General features: G+C 44.9%; 1 protein-coding gene across 4 annotated transcripts in view; it reads right to left on the minus strand.

The window, feature by feature from the left end:
* Positions 1 to 1,001: 1,001 nt before the first annotated feature.
* AFF3 (ALF transcription elongation factor 3) overlaps positions 1,002 to 22,824 on the minus strand; it is a 580,285-nt gene continuing 558,462 nt past the window's right edge. For 2 of the 4 annotated variants that reach the window (XM_077958872.1, XM_077958869.1), the window contains 6 exons: positions 21,322 to 21,458; positions 15,580 to 15,651; positions 14,143 to 14,236; positions 9,605 to 9,654; positions 9,240 to 9,415; positions 1,002 to 5,321 (listed from right to left, as the gene is read on the minus strand). In XM_077958872.1, coding sequence (XP_077814998.1) covers positions 5,200 to 5,321; positions 9,240 to 9,415; positions 9,605 to 9,654; positions 14,143 to 14,236; positions 15,580 to 15,651; positions 21,322 to 21,458 — 651 coding nt within the window. In that variant the 3' untranslated portion in view covers positions 1,002 to 5,199. Of the gene's footprint in view, positions 5,322 to 9,239; positions 9,464 to 9,604; positions 9,655 to 14,142; positions 14,237 to 15,579; positions 15,652 to 21,321; positions 21,459 to 22,824 lie in introns of all 4 variants that reach the window. The other 2 variants (XM_077958871.1, XM_028832236.2) reach the window with 1 other exon arrangement.

Here is a 22,824-nt window from a genome sequence, read left to right on the forward strand (position 1 = left end):
CTGGGTGTTTCTTAGCACAAACCACCTCTGAAAGAGTATCAAGCTCAGCGGTTGGTGAAGCAAAGTCAAGTCCCTGTCCCACCCATCTTTGGGATGAGGAGTTCCCCATGGTGACCCTGAGTTAGGCTTCTTCTGCGCCCCTCTGCTTGGTTAATGAGGACTCAACTGAACTGCCCATCTGCAAACAAACCCTTTCTGCATTTTTCTCTCTAGACACGAGTGAATTGTGTCAGATGGTATAGGGGGAAAAAGACAAAGGATATTTGAATCTCAGGATACGGGCTGGATCGGGTGAAGGGATGGTTTTGCTTTTGTTGCTGTTCCTGCTTCTTTAGTTTGGGGAGGAGGATAAGGAAAAGGGAGGGAGATAAGGCTAAAAATGAGGTTAACAAACATACCCTCCCACATAGGGGATACTTCATGTCAAGCCACTGGTCTAACACCTCCGTCTTCTTTAGTTCAAAATTCTCTTATTTTACTCAACCAAAAATTGCAAACATGATTCCACCATGTTCGTTTCAGTTGTGCGCAGTTCCCTGACTGCACACAAGTCATGGAAGTAACTTGTGACTCTAAAGAATGACAAGCAAAGAGGCATCCCAGGGCTACTGGTTGAAGAGGAACTCTGTGGCCATTGAGATGACCTTCTCAAGCTTCCTGTTGAGCCTTCACTGGGACGCTGGAGAGTGTGCATGTGCATATGTGCATGTATGTGCGTGCGTGTGTGTGTATATGTATCAGGAAATAGCAAAGACAAATAGTAAACTATAGTTATAATGAAGAAAAACATACTTTTTTTCCATGAAAAATGTCAGACTTCATACTGATAATCTGTGGGAGCTACATTTAAGCCATTTATGAAACAAAAAGATTGCTTTTAAAGAGATTATAAACTGGGAGCCAGAACAACTGACTTGAACGTATTTTGATTCTCAAGTTTCCTTGTAAAAATATTCATAGAAATTGGTAGACGTCTTTTACGTACAACTCAACTTCTCTCATTTACAACATAAATCATTTAATGTAACATTTGCAACCTTAGAAAGGCAGACATATTTAATCCAAGTCCGTTTATAAATTCCAATTTCACATGGATTAAAAACTGCAGATAAATTAAGTCACAATAATATCCTGTACATGCATTAAGGCTGGTGACTGCTAAAGTCTCTTGGGAATCTACAAATAAGAAATCACACGCAGATTACTGGGTCTGAAGAGTGTCTACATTATTAAAAAAATCTTGCTTTTTTTTTTGGTGATGCAGATTTCAACAGTAACTCTGGAAAACTGTGAAAAATGTTATTTAAAAATATATATGTATATGCTACTGCACAGTTTCAAAGATGTGATTCATAAATAATGTTGGCTGCACTGATTAATTTTATAACAATTACTGCACTTCCAAGTTGATGCGAACACGCAGTGACTTTGACTCAATATTAGGCACTAGTAATATCCTTCAGGCGTACTACAGTTTTATGTTAGCTGTATTGTACATATATATTTTTAAATGTATGCATTTATACAAACCGTGTCTATTATGTATGGGTGTCAGAAATGTACACATCACTGTTATATAATACACATATCATTGTTGTACATATTAGGAGAAGTTTTAGTGCAGAACGTCTCATTGCATTGCATTCCATGTGTTCAATCTAGTACACAAATTTGTCAACTCTTCAGAGTATTTTTCCAGTACATTCCTCATTAGATCGTGGGTTTCAAGTTTCCATTTGCAATTTGAATGTTGCCAGAAATCTCTGTCTTAACCAAACCTCTCTCTCCAGGCACGATTCTGCACGTGAGTCTGATCTGTGCAGAGCAGTATCATCAAAAATGCCAAATTTTGATCAGGAATATACCTGGGCTACTCTCTTTCAAAGGCAATTGAACATTGTGATAAAGGATAGCATCCATTCAGGTCATGGAAGCATATGGTCAGTTGAACTTGGGTTGAACTTCGGAGGCAAATGTATGTCTTCAAAGAAAAAGATGTGGTGATAAAAATTATTTGCTTAAATGTGAGAGTCTCTGGAAGGATATACATCAAACTGCGAGCAGTGGTTGTCTCAGGCAGAAGGGACAACCGGGGACTTTTTCTACTTTCTACATTTCTGCACTGTTGGAATTCTTACAATGAGTAGGTATTACTTTTCTAATCAGAAAACACAAGAAAGATATTTCAACTTGAAACAAAACGAAACAGGCCAGGCATGGTGGCTCATGCCTGTAATCCCAGCACTTTGGGAGGCCGAGGCCAGAGGATCGCTTGAGCCCAGGAGTTTGAGACCAGCCTGGGCAACATAGTGAGACCCCATCTCTACAAAAAAATAAAGAAAAAATTAGCTGGGTGTGGTGGCATGTGCCTATCTTCCCAGCTGCTTGGGAGGCTGAGGCAGGAGGATCGCTTGAGCCCAGGAGTTTGAGGCTGCGGGGAGCCACGATCGCGCCACCGCACTCCAGCTTGGGCCACAGAACCAGACCCGGTCTCAAAGCCAAACCAAACCAAACCAGTAACAACAGCAGCAACAACAAAACTAAGTAAAAGGAACAAGTTATGAATGGCTTTCACAAGCAACAATCGGAGGATGGTTTCTAACCAACATCACCTATGCCAAACGCCACAGAAACTGCTGTGCTCCACAGATGAAACGAGAGACAGTCATAGGAACTGCATGCTCTGACCACTGCCCGCAAGGGCAAGTTGCAAGAAGTTTTCCTGGGAAACGTGGGCCATCAGAGTGCTGATAAAACACTGCTGGCTCACCTGTCAAACGGGGCTTCACAGGGAAGCTCATCACACAGATGCCACAACAAAGCCTGCAACTTTCCAGGTAGGCAAGATCAGAGAAGCTCTCCAGGGATGCAGGTCAGACCTCCAGGGCCATCCCTTTATGTGTTTGAATATTTCATCAGGATTCTTCAAGAGTAAGTAGGACAAAGTCTCAGTCCTCCAAAAAAATGACTCAAAATTTCTTAAGTTAGGTTCAAGCTTCCGACATAGGATGAGATTGTGAACTCTGACAAAAATTAGTTGAAAGGGCTGGGTGTGGTGGCTCACGCCTGTAATCACAGCACTTTGGGAGGTGGAGGCGGGTGGATCACCTGAGGTCAGGAGTTTGAGACCAGCCTGGCCAACACTATGAAACCTAGTCTCTACTAAAAATACAAAAATTAGCTGGGCATGGTGGTACATGCCTGTAATCCCAGCTACTCGGGAGGCTGAGGCAGGATAATCATTGAACCCAGGAGGCAGAGGTTGCAGTGAGCCGAGATCGTGCCACTGTACTCCAGCCTGGGCGACAGAGCGAAACTCGTCTCAAAAAAAAGTGAAAGGATTGTAAGAAGCACCGCAGTTGGAGACATGTAAAATGGAAATTATCTTAATATTTCCAAATGCTTGAAGGCCAAAGCCAAATGCAAATCCCACAAGCCCTCTACTTGCTGTTTTCAATTTATTTCAAATCATCTAAGTTGTTCAATCATTTATACAATTTTGAATCAGTGCTCAGAGCTAGGGAATCACAATGATCTTATTTCCCACCTACAGATCAGGCTGACAAAAATGTTAACAGTACAACCCAACCTGAAAGAATATCAGTGAATGTATAGAGACCAGCACCTAGTCTAAGTATTTTGTGCCGTCATCACCTTGAAAAAATGGATTGCTCCATATGCTGCACCGCCTGCCTCTCTCAGACCGTCCTGGTGCAACTTTATCAAGCAAGAGACCTCGAGGACATTATTTTTGTTTTTAAAGTGTGGCAAGATAGACCCTCTTTTTCAGGAGTTACTTTCTCTTCGCCAAGATTTCCTATCCAAATATATGTAACAAGATGACTAAATCTAGGGCATAAGACACTATAAAAGAAAAAACATCAGACAAAAACTGTAAACAAGATGTCAAAGAAACTAAAATGTAAGCTTAATTAAAAAAAGAAAACAAGAGAAAAACTCAGAGCAAGGTGTAAACACACCAGACACAAAGGACACAGGAAGAGGCTCTGGTTGCTGCTGCCCCAGAAAAGAACTGTGGTCCGCACTGCAAGCAGCCTGCTAATCAAAGCCGGAAAACTCGCTCCCAAATCAAAACGCATCACAGGGCTGCAGTGGCACACTCTGCATGAGTGTGAGAGAATCAGACAGCATTATCATGGCAAAGAGCTCTTAGCCTGGTAAGCAAAGGATTCAGGCTCCTACTGAAGGGACATTCTAGGTCATGGCCTCATTTAGCCAAGAAAATCTGTAAGAAAGCTACTGGTGGAAAGAAAAGACTTGCAACAGATTGGCTGACAAATGCCATGTGGCTCTACAGCCACCGAGTCACAGTGGCAGGAAGAAGAAATGCATGTGGCTGGTGGGTTTGTTATCACAGGTGAAGAAACCTTCAACTCCTAACTGAGCTCCAACACACAGGCACTGCTGCTTTAGTGTCTGTGAACTTTCAAAGATGCGGAGTTTTTGCTAAATCTCAGTGCCATCTGCACACTACTTGGAGGTGGGGCTGGGAAGGGCTGTGAGTGTCCATCCGTTTGCCTGGAATGCATTGAGCTGACAATAAAGTCAGATGGGGGAAGGGAATTAGAGGAAGAGCAGGGTATTTGGTAACATGCAATCTAGGAAACTTCTGGCACAAAAATATCTGGCTTATTTTCATTATTCAATTACCCATTAATACATACCGATCAAAAAATAATTGGGGAATAGTATATTAATACCGAAAGTAATCAACAGTATAAGAGCAGGTCTATGTTCACCAGCAGTCAAGCTTTTGGTGTGCTGTATTGCACCTGGTTAACTAACCCATGAGATTTTGGTTGAATTTTCTAAGAAGTCATGGTTTAGCACTGGAATAGAAAGTGTGCGTCTGTGATTGTGTGTGAGTATGGTGTGTGTGTGTGTGTGTATTTCTTCTAACTAGAAACCTCTGATCACTTTGTCTAGCCTGGGATTATGGAAACTAGACAAAGAAGGTGTGTTCTGAAGAGCTGTGTTTCTTACACACATACACAGGCGGCTTCTTATATACCCACACATACAAACACACATGCCCTGCAAAAGACCATTGTTCAATGCTGAGGGAATGTTCACCGCAGTCTGATGAATGCTGTGGCTGGGAATTTCAGTAGCACAGTGTCCAAAAGTGTTGAGCCATCTGTGGAGACCAGAGCCCGATCTGGCTCCAGGGTGAGGTCCCTATGACAGGTGGGCGCTGTTCCGCAGCCAGTGCAGGCCCTGTTGGGAGTACTGGACCAGGTGCTCCATGCTGCTGTGCAGGGTGACCGGCCCCATTAGCAGATCCAGGTCGTTGAAGAATTCTGGGGGACAGAGAGAGTCGTTAAGAATGCCACAGATGCGAGGTGTGCTACCCTGAGCAAACGATGTAAGAAAAAATTGCATTCATGGTCTCTATATAAATCAAGGGTTCTCTGTTCCATCACGGAACTTAACATTCCTTTGAACAAAATAAAATCCAAGGGTGGGGAACTCATCCTATATCCAAATAAATAAATACATGGTATCTGCCATTTCTAAGTCAAATGAATAGTATTTGCTTAGCCAAATCGCAAAGAAAATCCATATCCTCTGGCTGCATTCTCCTAGTCCAGTAATGCTTCCCACTCCTGAATGTGAGTGTGGCTCCGTTGTCCCTCACCCTGTATTCAATTCAGGCCTGTGCTGAGCCCCCGGAGTGAGTCCAAGGGGTGAGGCTCTAGTTTTCTAGGGGTAAATCAGAGATGGGCCATGAGACACCTGAACTGAAGTCACCTTCTAGCTTTTGAACATTCCCTAGGTTTGCCCTTTCACCAAACATTTATGATGTGGCCAGGCACAGTGGCTCACACCTGTAATTCCGGCACTTTAGGAAGCAGAGGCCGGTAGATTGCTTGAGGTCAGGAGATCGTGACCAGCTGGGCCAACATGGCAAAACCCAGTCTCTACTAAAGACATAAACAAACATTAGCTGGGTGTGGTGGTGCACACCTGTAATCCCAGCTACTCCGGAGGCTGAGGTGGGAGAATCGCTTGAACCCGGGAGGCGGAGGTTGCAGTGAGCTGAGATTGTGCCACTGCACTCCAGCCTGGGCCACAGAGCAAGACTCTGCCTCAAAAACAAACAAATATTTATGATGTACCAAGGCACTCTGCTAGGTGCAGGGGGGTAGGGGAGGATAGCAGGATGAATGGTGTGGGCTCTGCTGTCTCTAAGATCATAGTTTGGTAGAGGCAAACACATTCTTATGGCTGCTCTACTGTCATGCTGGCCACTGAATACACTTCTCGGTAAGTATCTGGGAGAAGTGTCTCAAAGGTCCTCACATACATGTTGAATGAAGACCTGCTGGGGCAGGGATGGGGAGGTGGCTGGGAGGTTGGCCGGGGCAGGGATCCAGGGGTAGAACAGAGGAGGAGCAGCAGGCAGGGGCAGGGGAACAATGCCAAGTCTGCACTGGACACTCGGCACTGAGCCCCCTGGTGGGAGACATCTAGCAGGCAGCTGGCAGCGCCATCTGGAGCTTGGCTTGCTCATAGTCTCCCAAACTGGACACGTGCATTTCTACACATTTGTCCTTTCTGTGTTGTCCACTGGTGACACCCACCCCACCCATTTCAGTCACTCAACTGCTAAGCACTTTTCTTTTTTTCTTTCCTTGAGATGGAGTCTCGCTCTGTCGCCCAGGCTGGGGTGCAATGGTGCGATCTTGGCTCACTGCAACCACCGCCTTCCAGGTTCAAGCAATCCTCCTGCCTCAGCCTCCTGAGTAGCTGGGATTACAGGTGTGCACCACAACACCCGGCTAATGTTTGTATTTTTAGTAGAGACGGGGTTTCACCATGTTGGCTAGGCTGGTCTCGAACTCCTGACCTCAGGCGATCCACCCACCTCGGCCTCCCAAAATCGAAGTGCTTTTCAAAGCCCTGTTTCATGATTCCATGCCAGACCCTCTAGCAAGCTCCTCTTTGTGGCTTCTGACCCCCATGGCATTCTCACTGGACTCTCTCTGGGCTGCATGTTATGTACTATGTGGTTTTATTTACAATCTCATGCACTCTGCCACACATTCCTTATCTCATCCTGAACATCTTGCTCTTCACTTTCGAGCTATCATGCCTCCATGCTATCACGGGAACATAATTTGCATTTCATGAGCTGAAAGTGAATTCAGATTTGCACTCTTACCTGCTGCTGCAGGGACAATAATAAATTAGTATAATCTTTCAGGAGAAGAGTTAACAGCATATGTCAATATAGAGAACAATATATATCTTAAGAGAATGTATACCTGTTGACCCCCAAATTTTATTCCACAACTCCCTCCTAAGAAAATAATCAGAAATGTGGCCAGGCGTGGTGGCTCATGCCTGTAATCCCAGTAATTTGGGAGGCCAAGGCAGGCAGATCACGAGGTCAAGAGATCGCGATCATCCTGGTCAACATGGTGAAACTCCGCCTCTACTAAAAATACAAAAAAATAGCTGGACGTGGTGGCACACGCCTATAGTCCCAGCTACTTGGGAGGCTGAGAGACTCGCTTGAACCCGGGAGGCAGAGGTTGCCATGAGCCGAGATCAGGCCACTGCACTCCAGCATGGCAACAGAGCAAGATTCTGTCTCAAACCAAAAAAAAAAAAAAAAAGAAAAAAGAAAAAAAGAAAATAACCAGAAATATGAACAATGACTTATGTAGGGATATTTATCCCAACACTATCTGTCACAGTGGAAAAAAACTGGAAGGAACGTAAATGTCTAACAACAGGAGAATGGTTTGAGAAATCAGGATACTTTGTGACTATATAATCAGTGTACTAGGATATTATCATAGAACCACCGTAAAGGGTGTTTTTGAACTAGTTAGTGACATGAGAAAATGCCTGATATAATGTCAAATGAAGAAAGGATATACAACTGGACGAGTATCCCAGCTACTCAGGAGGCTGAGGCAGAAGAATCGCTTGAACCCAGGAGGCAGAGGTTGCAGTGAGCCGAGATCACGCCACTGCACTCCAGCCTGAGCAACAGAGTGAGATTCCATCTCAAAAAAAAAAAAAAAATTATTGATGATTTAGAAGTTGTTTTCTCTGAAGTTTTCTGTGCTTTACAAATGTAGCCATGGTAAGTATGCATTATCTTTTTTTTTTTTTTTGAGATGGGAGTCTCGCTCAGTCGCCCAGGCTGGAGTGCAGTGGCACTATCTCAGCTCACTGCAAGCTCCGCCTCCCGGGTTCACGCCATTCTCCTGCCTCAGCCTCCCGAGCAGCTGGGACTACAGGCGCCGCCACCATGCCCGGCTAATTTTTTGTATTTTTAGTAGAGACGGGGTTTCACTGTGTTAGCCAGGATGGCCTCGATCTCCTGACCTCATGATCCGCCTACCCTGGCCTCCCAAAGAGCTGGGATTATAGGCGTGAGCTACGGTGCCTGGCTTTTTTTTTTTTTCTTTTTTTTTTTTAGATAGAGTCTCGCTCTGTTTCCCAGGCTGGAGTGCAATGGCATGATCTTGGCTCACTGCAACCTCTGCCTCTAGCAAGTCTTTGTCCTGCCTCCTGGTTTCAAGCCATTTTCCTGCCTCAGCCTCCCGAGTAGCTGGGATTATAGGCGTGCACCACCATGCCTGGCTAATTTTGTGTATTTTTAGTGGAGACGGGGTTTTGCCATGTTGGCCAGGCTGCTCTTGGACTCCTGACCTCAGGTGATCTGCCCGCCCCGGCCTCCCAAAGTGTTGGGATTACAGGTGTGAGCCACCGTGCCCTGCTTTATATTACTTTTATAATTAGTAAAAACAAATGTTATTCAAAAAGAAATACAGCTTACACATAAAATGCTCTTTTCAACTGTAAGCAGCCGGCACTCAGAGTTAGTAACATTCTCATTCATTCATTCATTCATTCATTCATTCAGTGTTTCAGAGCTCCACCTGTGTTCTAGGCACTGGGCTAGGTCTTAGGAACACAAACTTGAATACAATATAGTTCCTCCCTTCAGGAAGCCTGCTGGCTAAAGGGAAAAGTGTAGGTGTGCGTATTTATACCTGCACCTGGGTGTGTCTCACACCATCTTCCACTAAGGATAGAGGGAGACCAAGGCATTGGAGGTCCCGCGGTCAGGGAGAGGGCAGGAAGGGTCTCCCACCACTGGCGACAACTCCTCCTATTTCTCTTTCGAGAGGTCATGGAAACTTGCCCACCGCTGCCCCGATCAGGTGGGCTCCTGGTTCCCTGCGGGGCGCACTCACCTCGGTTTTCCTTGGCCAGGTTGTCGGCCATCTCCCAGTAGTCGTAGCTGTGCAGGATGCTGTTGGTGATGCTGACGTGGTTGGCCGCCATCTGGTGGATGCGCTGTGGGATGCTGACGATGGTCGACGGGGACAGGGCGCTGGCGTTGGAGAGGCTGCCCTGAGACCCCACTGAGCTGGCGGGAGAGGGGTTGGGAGACATGGGGGATGGGGTTCCAGTGCTCCTGGAAGGGGAGAGGTAGAAAAACCAGAGTGGCGAGGTCGGGAGCAAGCGAGGCAGGGCAGCCCCTTGGGGAACGGAAAGCAAAGCGCAGTGGCCCAGCACCATGCATTGTCTGGCATTGACTTTGGAAAAGTGAACTTACTTTCCACTGGCCCCCCACGGGGATGGGGCTTGGGCGGCTTTAGATGAGTTCTGCAAGAAGATAACAACAGTGACAGTGAGTGCCATCTGAGTGAGGTGAAACAGGTGACACGGATGTGTTTTCACGTGACTGCAGAGAGAAGCAAAGGCAGACACCGCAGGAGAAAGGCCCCTTCAGAGAAACTGGACCTGGGAAGTCTCCATCACAGTTCTCTGTTCCCTTTCTGGAAGAGAGTCAGGGAAGCTGCTGGACTTCCGAAGCTTAACAATATTTCCCTTAAAGGAACTTGCTCTGGAATACTCCTAAGAGAATATACTTAAATGTATTTCCCTAGCAGACAGGATACTCCAAAGTTCTAGTTCATCTGAATATTCCGATTTAGAAGTTATTTTGCACGAACAAGGTGCCTGCATCAGCCCTCAGTGAGGTAAGTGAAGGGCTTCACCCACAGCCTGGGTTTTTATGCACGAATTTTAGGTACCACGTTAAGTCATAATCCCAAGGGTCTGTTAAATCTTGAAGCAGCCTTATTTTTTCATTGTAAATTAATTTTTCTTAAAAGGAAAAAAGAGCAGGAACTCCCTCATATACCCCCTCATACACTTTATATTTAAAAGTAGGACATATTTGCAGAAACAGTCGACATACATTTACTTAGTGCCTGAAAATATATGACATCAGATTACATTGTTTTAACTTAGAAAGTTTAAAAGTATTTCTTCTTGAAGGAAGTTGCTATTGCATATTCCTAAAAGAATTGATTAAAATATATTTCCATAACTGACAGGATGTTCAGACATTCTGGTTTATCTGAATATTCTGGTTTGGGAAGTTCTGTTGCACAAGCCAGGGGCTTGCATCGATATTTAAAAGTTTGGCCTCTAGTTAGGGAAGCTGCTCAATGCACAGTTAGATTTCCTGTCAGAACCCAATCATGCCTTCGTAGGACTGTTAAAGAAGAAAACGGTCTTTGTGATGCTGATGGGAGTTTTTCCTTTCCAGAGACAAGAAAACAGCCTCGGCCTGTTTCTCCAGAGACAACACGTTTCTTTTGGTTAGAAACGCCTGTAGTCCCAGCTATTCAGGAGGCTGAGACAGGAGAATGGCCCGAACCCGGGAGGCGGAGCTTGCAGTGAGCTGAGATCCGGCCACTGCACTCCAGCCTGGGCGACAGAGCGAGACTCTGTCTCAAAAAAAAAAAAAAAAAAAAAAAAAAAAAAAAAAAAAAAAAAAAAGAAACGACTTTATGGAGTGGCGACTGATTTTTCTGGTTTTAGCGCGGGTGTTATTAAAACGGCAAGAAATGGCCTGTCAGAACTCTGAGGTGCTACGATGGCAAGATGTACGTGTAAGGACAGCATTGCAAACCATGCCACTTCTGCCTGTCTCAGGAAATACAATTATTTTCATGAGGAGAATCAGGAAACCTTCCGGAACAGGGGAGCTTATCCTCCCTTTCCTGACGGAATGTTACTGACCCCTTTCTCAAGCTGGTGCTACTGGACGGATCGCTTTGTTTCCATTTCATCCTGTGGTTCTGAGAACGTGATCTATAGAATGGATGTTCTGGATATGAGAACACTAAGGGCAGAAGGGGAGAAAGGCTTGGGGGTTGCAGAAACAGTCCAATAAAGGCTACTGAATGGAGGAAGAAGGTGGTGGCTCACGCTTGTAATCCCAGCACTTTGGGAGGCTGAGGTGGGTGGATCACCTGAAGTCAGGAGTTTGAGACCAGCCTGGACGACACGGTGAAACCCTATCTCTACTAAAAATACAAAAAATTAGCCGGGTGTGGTGGCACATGCCTGTAATCCCAACTACTTAGGGGGCTGAGACAGAATCGCTTGAACCTGGGAGGTGGAGGTTAGGGTGAGCCAAGATTGTGCCACTGCACTCCAGCCTGGGTGACAGAGTGAGAATCCGTCTAAAAAAAAAAAAAAAAAAAAAGAGGTCTTGAGTTCTCTTCCTCTACCCCTAAGTCCCATGCCCAAGAAATATCGGCAGGAACAAAGTTCTTTTTTTTAGAGCTAGCTCTGTACTGATAAAACACATATAGCCACATTGTCTTGGGTACCTAAAGATTTCATAGTCTCTGAACTCAAAGTAGCATTTAAATAGCCCTTGAGGCTGGGTGTGTGGCTCACACTGGTAATCCTAGCACTGTGGGAGGCCGAGGCGGTAGGCTGGCTGGAGGACAGGAGTTCAAGAAGAGCCTGGACAACACGAGGAGATTCTATGTTTACAGAAAATGAAAAAATGAGCTGGGTGTGGAGGCGTGTGTCTGTGGTCTCAGTGACTTGGGAGGCTGAGGTGGGAGGACTGCTTGAGCTCAGGAATTCACAGCTGCAGTGAGCTCTGACAGTACGACTGCACGACGGTACGACGATATGACCGTACGACTGTACGACCGTACGACTGTATGACCGTACGACGGTGCGACTGTACGACTGTGCGACTGTACAACCGTGCGACTGCACGATGGTACGACTGTATGACCATACGACTGTACGACGGTATGACTGTATGACCGTGCGACTGTATGACCATGCGACTGTACAACCGTACGACTGTATGACACTACGACTGCACTCCAGCCTGGGCAACAGAGCAGGACTCAAAAAACAAAACAAAACAAAGCCCTTGAAACTTTGTATCCAAGTTTCAGTTATCAGGAATAAGTTCTGGAGATCTACTGTAAGGCATGGTGACTACAATTCATAATAATGTATAGTATACTTGAAAATCTCTAAAAGAATCGATTTTAAATGTTCCCATCACAAAAACAGTATGTGAGGTGATGGATATGTTAATTAGCTTGGTTTAATCATTCCACGATGTATAAATATATCAAAACATCACATTATACATCATAAGCACATGCAATTTGTTGTTGGTTAATTAAAAAAATTTTAAAAATAGCTTTTGATGAAGGGTAAATGACATTAACTCCCAGAGGAGAAACTCTGATTTTCTTTTTTTTTTTTTTTGAGACAAAGTCTTACTCTGTCGCCCAGGCTGGAGTGCAGCGGTGCAATCTTGGCTCACTACAACCTCCGCCTCCCAGGTTCAAGTAATTCTCGTGCCTCAGCCTCCCGAGTAGCTGGGATTACAGGCGCCTGCCACCAGGCCCGGTGTGTTTTCTACCCATTCTGTATGTATTCGTAGACTGCAGAGAATATTAAGAACTTGTATTCCTTAAAAGTTTGTTGTAGCTCCTGGCTGCTTACGGAATTCAGCTTCCTTCTTTATTCAAGCATTTTCCTTGACTGTAATAATTTTCTTTAGTATTAGCTCTTATGGTCTGGATTTCTGAGCACTATTGATGCTCAGGTACCTGAAGGAAAGGAAAGACTCAGTGCTGGTGCTTGTCCTGACGACACCAGAGGGTCAGCAGGCCGAGGAAGTGATGTCCACGGCCTAGCACCTGGTTACTCATGTGGACAATTAGAAGGCAGTGTGCTGAACATGCCTCAGGAACCCCCAGCACAGCCTGGCCATTAGAGATCACCTCTAGAGGAGGCTGGGCATGAACAGATCTCAAATGATGGTTGTGTATCTGACAAAGGGCTGTTGGAGATAGAGATGGCATAATTGCTAGTTTCTATAGACAAACAGAGAAGAGGCCCAGAAATCTCAAATGAATTATTAATGTAAGGTCAATCTCACAACAGTACATCAGAGAAGGCTTTAAAAAATTTATTCTCCCAGTGAAAATAATTTCATTCCCTGAGAAAAATAAAAGGTGGCATGGTTTGCGATTTTATCCCTATAGCTACACATTGCTATCTACTGCTTTCAACAAGCCATCTCTTACCATTTTAAATAACGCCTCTATTAAAAATTAAATTAGCTACCAGAGACTAGCTAAGAGGGAATGGCTCTAAGGGGTTACTTATAACGAAAATAAGCTCTAAGTGAGCACAAGGAATTTATGTTAGCTATAAAGATGAATTTCCTAGGACACTGGAAAGAGTAACTGGATCTTCTTTCTCTTGAAGTCATAAAAATACTTGGACAAGGCTGGGCGTGGTGGCTACACCTGCATTCCCAGCACTTTGGGAGGCCGAGGCGGGCACATCACCTAAGGTCAGGAGTTCGAGACCAGCCTGACCAACATGGTGAAACTCTGTCTCTACTAAAAATACAAAATTAGCCAGGCATGGTGGCAGGCACCTGTAATCCCAGCTACTCTGGAGGCTGAGGCAGGAGAATCGCTTGAACCCAGGAGGCGGAGGTTGCAGTGAGCCGAGATCACGCCCTTGCACTCCAGCCTGGGCGACAAAGAGTGAAACTCCATCTCCAAAAATACAAAAAAAAAATAAATACTTGGACAAGGCAGGGAGATACATTAGATGGGCTCTCAAAGGCCCATTCTGAGTCCTGAAAGCCACAAGGGTGGCATCAATTGGGTTAGCTTGGGGACCAGAGGTGACCTGATTAGCCCCAAAGCAATGGGTTCTACCAGGTGCTCCACAAATGACCTTGACAGGGAGACAACTGAATTTAAGGAACAACTCCGCTCGTTCACTAGACAGTACCTTGAAATAGTCAATTAGTGCTTTTGAATACTTTACAGCGTGGTCCCTTTTGAGTCGAAACATCCGCCAGTACAGGAGAGCCAGGCATCGGTAACTGCAGGCGAAAAGAGAAACAGGCCCAGAAGCGACTGAGTGCGTCCTGTGCAAACAAGACTTAAACGTTTTTGTTGTTTGTTCTAAGGCACTCAATAACTAAACCTTGCTTCTATATAGGAAATCTTTCTCTATCTGCATATAATGTCTGTGAGTGAACGCCTTTTGTCCAAAAACAGAATTCAACATTCCAAGAAGGTTTTCCATAAATGCATTTACCACTAGGTAATTTCACAGCATGACGGAATCACTGTTGGGTCACAGGGGCTGGCCGCTTCCCTCTTCCACCACGAGAGGGCACTGTCTCTCCACGAGAGGCGCGAGGTAGCTCTAGCACGCAGCCTTCACTGCTTCCCGGGCCAGCCCTGCTCTGCGGAAAGGACGGCGCTGCCACCTGACTTTACTGAACCATAACCAGCTCCACTAAAGTCGCAAACATGAATGTACTTTATAAACAATAAAAACACTACGCTGGGAATGGGTGCCATCATTTTATTGTTTCCTATACTATTCTGTATACTTCCATCAGTATTCTATCTTATATCATAATATTATTGTCATTTAGTGTATTATTCCAAGATGGGACTTAAAGTTTGAAAGGGGCACAAAAGGCATTTCTGAGACGTGTCCTCTCTTCCTTGCAGCTCTTCACTCAGTTATTTGCTAACTCGGATCTCATGCTTGACATCCAGAATGTGGACATTCTGGGTACAATGGCACCATCTCCTCCTAGCAAACCAAACCCAGGACAGGTAACAATCTGAGACCTTTTTTTGCGTCTGTTGCTGTTATTATTATTTTTTAATTCAACTGTCTCTATTTCACTGCTTGATAGACATGTATTCTATCAACATTCTCTGCCTTCCACCTACTGATGAGTAAGGAAGGGCTGACAGGTAAAGGAACTATAGGTGACCACATTGTTCCCTTTTTTCTGTGGCATCATTTTCAAAGTAAGTGGCTGTGCCGCAGCTCACGCCTGTAATCCCAGCACTCTGGGAGGCCAAGGCGGGCAGATCACTTGAGGTCAGGAGTTCAAGACCAGCCTGACCAACATGGTGAAACCCCGTCTCTACTAAAAATACAAAAATTAGGCCGGGCACGGTGGCTCGTGCCTGTCATCCCAGCACTTTGGGAGGCCTGTCGATTTTCAATCACTGTGAATTTAGATCATGTATAGTACAGCAGCAAAAAAATGGTCTGGACTTTCCCAGGTCATTAGAACTGCTCTGGGGCTTTGTATGTTAGAAGACACTGGGCCAACACTATGCATTTCAGCACCTGGTTTGCCAGTGACGGCATGCGAGGCTGGGGCTGCTATTCTAAGCGGAGAGGGGCACTCACCATAATGCAGCCAGTTGTTTGTCTTCTGGTGTGGCGTTGGGGCCTGAGTGGGTTTTTAGTCTCATGGCATACCTTAGAAAAAGGGAGGAGGAGGAATAGAATAAAAAATATAAAAAGCCAAGAAATTGTCAAACAAGCTTTCTTATTAACAGAACTTCTATGATGGGAGTTCTCCCTGCCTGATGCTTCGCTTTGCATAGTACTTGCTGATAATTCTTTCTTAAAAGCTAGCTGGTCCATTTTCCCAAGTGTTATAGTACTGTGATGACTAGAACAGCTACTTTCTGCTCTTTAACAATACAAGTTCGAATGCTACAGATTGTCGGGAGCGATACCAGTTCAAGAACTATTCATGTATATGGTAACATGTCCGTTTTTCCAAATTTTGATTTATGGCTGAGTGTCTGACAGATGGAGGTGAAGTTCCATCCTTCTGTGCTTACCTCTGGAAGAATTTCCACCCTGGGTATGCAGAGGAATGCTTAGATTTACCCCTCTTTCTTTGTTATGTAACTTTTGACAGCTATGTAAGTGTCCTGAGTACATTTTAAATCTCTATTTGCTTCTACAGACAAGTGTGAAGAGAAACTAGTGGCTTTTATGGGCTGCACTTAATTCCATTTATTTTTCTGAACCAAGGGGACTGTGGCCATTGCTTTCTCCCAACAACATACCAAATTACATATGTAGACTCTTTGAGAGAGCTGAGGCAATAGGTGTAATGATCAGATTGTCCTAGGTTCAAATCTCAGCTCAGCGACTTATAAGTTGTAAGAGCTTAGACAAATGTATGAACATATTTAAGCCTCCATTTACTTACCTATAAAATAAGACTAATACTGCCAATCACATAACATTGTTGTAAAAATTAACTAAGATAGTGTTTGTGAAGCTCTTGGGATAGCAGGCCGGCTTGTAAATTGCTCAAGAAACATACTGTTACCATCGCACTATCTCCACAACATGCAGACTTGTAGCATGTTTGAGTGTTATCTCTTTGCATAATTTTTACAGTGGTTGCTCTGGGTTTTACAATATACATGTAATTTATTGGTATCAACATTTTATCACTTTGGAAGTATGGAAGTCTTACTTCAATTTAGATACCTTTACCTTCCCCACTTAAAAATAGCATTGTATCAGATGGTGGTATAATTTTTTAGTTTTTTTTTTGTTTTGTAGCAGTGGGGTCTTACTATGTTGTCTGGGCTGGTTTCAAACTCCTGGCCTCAAGCTATCCTCCCACCTTGGCCTCCCAAAGTGCTATGATTACAGATGTGAGCCACTGTGCCTGGCCTGCTGGTATAATTTTTGTTTCAATCCTCAAATCTGCTTTATAAACTCATAAGGAGAGAAGTATATTGTATATATCTATGTGTCTGTTCTTCTTTCTTTCCCAATGCTCCCATATTCCTTCTTTTGCCATTTTCTTTCTGTTTGAGAAACTTCTTTTAGTCAGTCTTTAAGGGTGGGTCTTTTAGAGACAAATACTTGTACTTTTCCTAAATCTGAGGATATCTTATTTCCCTTCATTCTTGAAGAACAGTTTCACTGACTCTAGAATTCATGGCTTGAGAGTTCCTTCTTTCAACCCTTGGAAACTGTCACGCCAGTCCCTCCCAGCCTGCCTAGTTTCAGAGAAGCCTGCTGTCATTTGAATTGATTCTCCCCAACAGATAATTATCATTTCTCCCTGGCTGCTTTCAGGATATTTGGTCTTCAGTTTTTGGAAATGTAATTATGGTGTGTTTTTGTATGCATTTCTTTGGGTTTATCTTATTTGGGTTTTTCTCTGCTTCTTAAGTCTGTAGGTTTATGTCTTTTGACAAATTTGGCAAGTTTCAGCCATTATTTCTTTAAATACTCTCTCAGTCCCACTCTCTATTCCTCTCCTCTGAGACTTCCATGACACAAATGTTGGATCTTTTCTTACTGTGCTTGAGGCTGTGTTCATTTAGCTTTTTCAGTCTATTTCTTCTTTACTGCTCAGATTGGGTAAATTATATTTTTTTGTCCTCAAGTTCATTGACTCTCTCCTGTCATCTCCACTCTACTACTGAGTCCATTTTTGGGGTTTATATTATCCAATTCTACAGTTTCACAATTTCCATTTGGTTCTTTTTAAAGTAACTTCCATTTCTTTGAAAAGATTTTGTATTTTTTGTTTGTCGAGTGATAACTGTGATTATTTATTGAAGCATTTTTACGATGGCTGCTTTAAAAATCCTTGTCGGGTAATTCCAGCAACCGATTCATCTCTGCATTGAGGTCTTCTGATCATCTTTTTTCATGCCAGTGGTGACTGTCCTGGTTCTTGGTATGAGGAGGGAGCTCCCGTGGTATCCCGGACATTTTGACCATTAGTTTAGGAGACTCTGAGTCCTATTTTAAATCCAGCCGTCCTGTTTAGGTCTAGCAGGAAGGCTCTAGCCTACTCTGGGGGCCGTGGTTCCAATTACAATTTAATTTTCAGGCCTTTCTGATACTATTTTAGTCTGTGTGGTTGATCTGGTGTCACCAGGGCTTCTGTTCATCCCTGATAGTGCTGCCTGCGGAGAGCGGGAGGGTGGGAAGAGAGGGTCACCAGGCTGGGCTCTTGTGGTGACAGTGCTCCAATGACCCACGCCCGCTTGGCCATCTGGAGTTCCCTAGTGGAGAAGGAAATTCTCCTGTCTGTAGGGACAAAGTGTACATCCTGGGCTGGGTCATTTTTGGTGGTGAGAACCCCTTGCCAGTGCTCCAGGCCCTTCAGTGTCTCAGTAGGGGAGAGGAGGGTCAGCAGGGTGGGCAATGTGCGGATGTAATTCATGCTGTTTTTTTTTTTCTTTTTTGAGATGGAGTATTGCTCTGTCACCCAGGCTGGAGTGCGGTGGCACAATCTAGACTCACTGCAAGCTCCACCTCCCGGGTTCACGCCATTCTCCTGCCTCACCCTCCTGAGTAGCTGGGACTACAGGCGCCCGCCACCACGCCCGGCTAATTTTTTGTATTTTTATAGAGACGGGGTTTCACCGTGTTAGCCAGGATGGTCTCAATCTCCTGACCTTGTGATCTGCCCACCTCAGCCTCCCAAAGTGCTGGGACTACAGGCGTGAGCCACCGTGCCTGGTCAATTAATGTTGTTTTCTAACGCAGGTTGAAAAAACAGCTGGCCAGGTGCGGTGGCTCATGCTTGTAATCTCAGCAGTTTGGGAGGCCGAGGCAGGCTGATAACCTGAGGTCAGGAGTTCGAGACCAGCCTGACCAATATGGAGAAACCCTGTCTCTACTAAAAATACAAAATTAGCTGGATGTGGTGGCGCATGCCTGTAATCCCACTACTGGGGCAGGAGAATCACTTGAACCCGGGAGGCGGAGGTTGTGGTGAGCCGCGATTGTGCCATTGCACTCCAGCCTGGGCAGGAAAGTCTCAAAAAAAAAAAAAAAAAAAAAAAAAAAAAAAAAAAAAAAGAAAAAGAAAAAGAAAAAGAAAAAAGAAAGAGCCAAACTTGTCTTTTTGTCTCCATTTTCTCTGTATTTTACGTGATTCTATTCATTCTGAAGTATCTAGAAGGTGGACAGTGTTCTCTACCTGTGAAAGGTTACTTCCAGCAGTGGGCGCAGTGGGTGTGGTACCCCAGCACCCTCTCCTTGATGGTATATCTGGCTGGCATGGTTTTTTGTTTGTTTGGGCTTGCTTGTTTGAATTTTCAAGCGTGAATGCCTTTAAGCAGGTCATGATACCCCAGTTCATAGCAGGTCCTATGGCTTGCTTATTCATTGATTCCTCAATTGTTTATTTTATTTAATTTCTTTTTTGAGGCGGAGTCTTGCTTTGTCGCCTAGGCTGGAGTGCAGTGGCGCGATCTCGGCTCACTGCAAGCTCCGCCTCCGGGGTTCACGCCATTCTCCTGCCTCAGTCTCCCGAGTAGCTGGGACTACAGGCGCCCGCCACCACGCCCGGCTAATTTTTTGTATTTTTAGTAGAGACGGGGTTTCACCGTGTTAGCCAGGATGGCCTCGATCTGCTGACCTCGTGATCCGCCCGTGTCGGCCTCCCAAAGTGCTGGGATTACAGGCGTGAGCCACCGCTCCCGGCCTGATTCCTCAATTGTTTATTAAGCACATACTATGTGCCAGAAAATGTTCGAGGGGCCGAGGATTTTCCAGTGAGCAAATCAGACAAAACCCCAAAAAATCTTTGTGCTCAAGGTACTCACACTCTAGGGCATCTTCCAGCTTTGTCCCTGTCCAGTTTCTCCCACTTTCCTCCCTTGCCTGCCAATAAACATCTGAGGCTGGGCCTTGTTCTGAGGAAGGAATGTATGGATCGAGGATCTCTTAGAGTAATTTTTACCAGTCTTTTTACTTTGCTGTTTTTATTTCATCACTGCTGAAAGTAATGTGCCATATAAAAAGACAGTATAAAGGATTCGCCAATATATTGATTTAGTGGAAACACTTTATTAAGAAAAATGGGCAGTGTTGACTTTAAAACATTCCTGAAAAATGCTTTTGGAGGTGATGTGTTCTCTGATGTTGGAATGACAGTTTTGAAGGCTGGAAACTATTTACTGAGGGAGAGTGGTGTATAAAACACCAAGTAGCATCTTTGGGCCAATGTAGACCAAAAAGATCACATCCTAAGACGATTAGAAATCTTCCATGCAGAATGTTGGGACATGGAAAATGTCTCAGCTTCAATTGCACAGAATCCCAGAATCAGAAAAACCTTTAAAAGTTTGTTTTAGGAAGAATTATTTCTCATTGTGGATATCAGACATTATGTCAAGCAGTTACACTGGCTAAAAACATACACCATACAATGAAGGTGCTCAGTAGGGCTAATGGATGAAATTCCCTGAACTGTTCATTACAGAGGCGTGACGGAGGTGCCTTTCCAGGTCTGCATCACGGAAGACGAGTGTTTTCCATCGAATGCCTTGACACGTCTGCTCACAGCTCTTAACCCAGGTTGGGGGATGGTGCCCATGGCCAGGTTCGAGAGCAGATAGAAGATGGGTTCTCCTTCCATAAAATCCCCCTGAATCTTCTTTCATTAAATACTCCAGAAGTATTTACTGATGGAGGTAAGATTTAGATGATACTAACCTGAACCAGATTTTTTTTTTTTTTTTAAAGCAGCCTAGGGCTGAAATAGGCTCAAAATCTGCCACTTCCTAGCTGGGAGGAGCAGGTATGTCACAGCCCACTCAGATTCAGTCTCCTCCCTCGGCAATCGGGGGCCACAGCAGCTGCCCTCTTGCTCACGGAGGACAGAGCGGGGCAGGGTGTGCCAAGGTGCCTTGCACAACCTTATCCTCTTATTTTGGAGGATGAACACTGGTTCCTGGTGGGGGATGGTGCAGGCTGACATTCTTTTTTTTTTTTTTTGAGACAGAGTCTCGCTCTGTTGCCCAGGCTGGAGTGCAGTGGCACGATCTCAGCTCACTGCAAGCTCCACCTCCCGGGTTCACACCATTCTCCTGCCTCAGCCTCCCGAGGAGCTGGGATTACAGGCGCCCGCCACCACGCCAGGGTTATTTTTTGTATTTTTTAGTAGAGGCGGGGTTTCACCGTGTTAGCCAGGATGGTCTCGATCTCCTGACCTCGTGATCCACCCGCCTCGGCCTCCCAAAGTGCTGGGATTACAGGCGTGAGCCACCGCGCCTGGCCAGGCTGACATTCTTTTCTCTGTTTCCATAGTACTTCCCCACACTCCTCACCTCCTCCCCTCATCCAGCAAGAAAACACAGTGCTTACCTGATGAGCTCTACTGTTTCTGAATACATCGTATAAGGAGATTTGGATTCCATGGGGCCTTGTTCCATTGCATTTCCACACTCAATAAACGACAACGCCGCTTCAGCATAGTTCAAAGCCTTTCCAAACTTTTCCACCTGATCAACAGAGTTAATATAGCGTTTTCCTAAACAACAGTTTTTTAAAAAATGGCATTGTCATGTAGTTTATACACTCTGAGAAACCCAACTCTGACTTCTAAAATCCTGTGAATGAAGCTGAGAGAAGAAAGAAATAGAATACTTCTTTTTCTAGTTATTTTCTCAAACTGCTACTGGCTTGGAGTAAGTGAGCAAACAGTTACGTACAGAATTGTATCAAACCCATGTGACAGCTGCCAATCAACACAGCTCAGAACTGCATGGCTGCTCTGATTTCTGTTTCCCTCTTTCCAACCCCTAATGGTTTGGAGACTTCATTCCTTGTTCCTCCATGCTATGCTAAATATGCATCAAAGTTCATAGGTCTGGTCCCATATAAGAGTTTTCATACTTCTTTTGGTACATCCTCAACTCGGATGGTTCCAGGCCTTGGTTATTATCTTTTTTTTTTTTTTTTTTTTTTTTTTGAGACGGAGTCTCGCTCTGTCACCCAGGCTGGAGTGCAGTGGCCGGATCTCAGCTCACTGCAAGCTCTGCCTCCTGGGTTTACGCCATTCTCCTGCCTCAGCCTCCCGAGTAGCTGGGACTACAGGCGCCCGCCACCACGCCCGGCTAATTTTTTGTATTTTTTAGTAGAGACGGGGTTTCACCGTGTTAGCCAGGATGGTCTCGATCTCCTGACCTCGTGATCCGCCCGTCTCGGCCTCCCAAAGTGCTGGGATTACAGGCGTGAGCCACCGCGCCCAGCCTTGGTTATTATCTTTTACATTACTTGTGGCACTTACATCTCCATGCCTTCCTCTTCTCATTTTTTTTTTCTTTTTTGAGATAGAGTCTCCCTCTGTAGCCCAGGCTGGAGTGCAGTGGTGCCATCTGGGTTCACTGCAACCTCTGCCTCCTGCATTCAAGCGATTCTCTTGCCTCAGCCTCCCAAGTAGCTGGAATTACAGGCGTAAGTCACCACGCCTGGCCTCAATTGTTTGTTGTTGTTGTTGTTAATATTTAGAACCTCACTTAAGAGTGAGAGTGAGTAGGGGAAAGGAGAGGAGACAAATCTCAAGGAGCTATTTCAGCTGTGCTAAAATGGGGCAAAAAGTTGAAAATACAAATGATTTTTGGTTGGGCATGGTGGCTCATGCCTGTAATCCCAGTGTTTTGGGAAGGTGAGGCAGGAGCATCACTTGAGCCTGGAAGTTTGAGGTTACAGTGAGCTATGATCACCCCACTGTGCTCCAGCCTGGACACCAGAGCAAGACCCTGTCTCTAAAAGCAAAAGAAAACAAATTTCTATGGAATTATCTGTAGCTGTCTAAATTTGTGTTATTCTTTTCCCACATCAGCAAGGGCAGCCAGAGAGCAGCTT

The sequence above is a fragment of the Macaca mulatta genome, chromosome 13 (assembly GCF_049350105.2).
Source record: "Macaca mulatta isolate MMU2019108-1 chromosome 13, T2T-MMU8v2.0, whole genome shotgun sequence".
Classification (NCBI taxonomy): Eukaryota; Metazoa; Chordata; class Mammalia; order Primates; family Cercopithecidae; genus Macaca; species Macaca mulatta.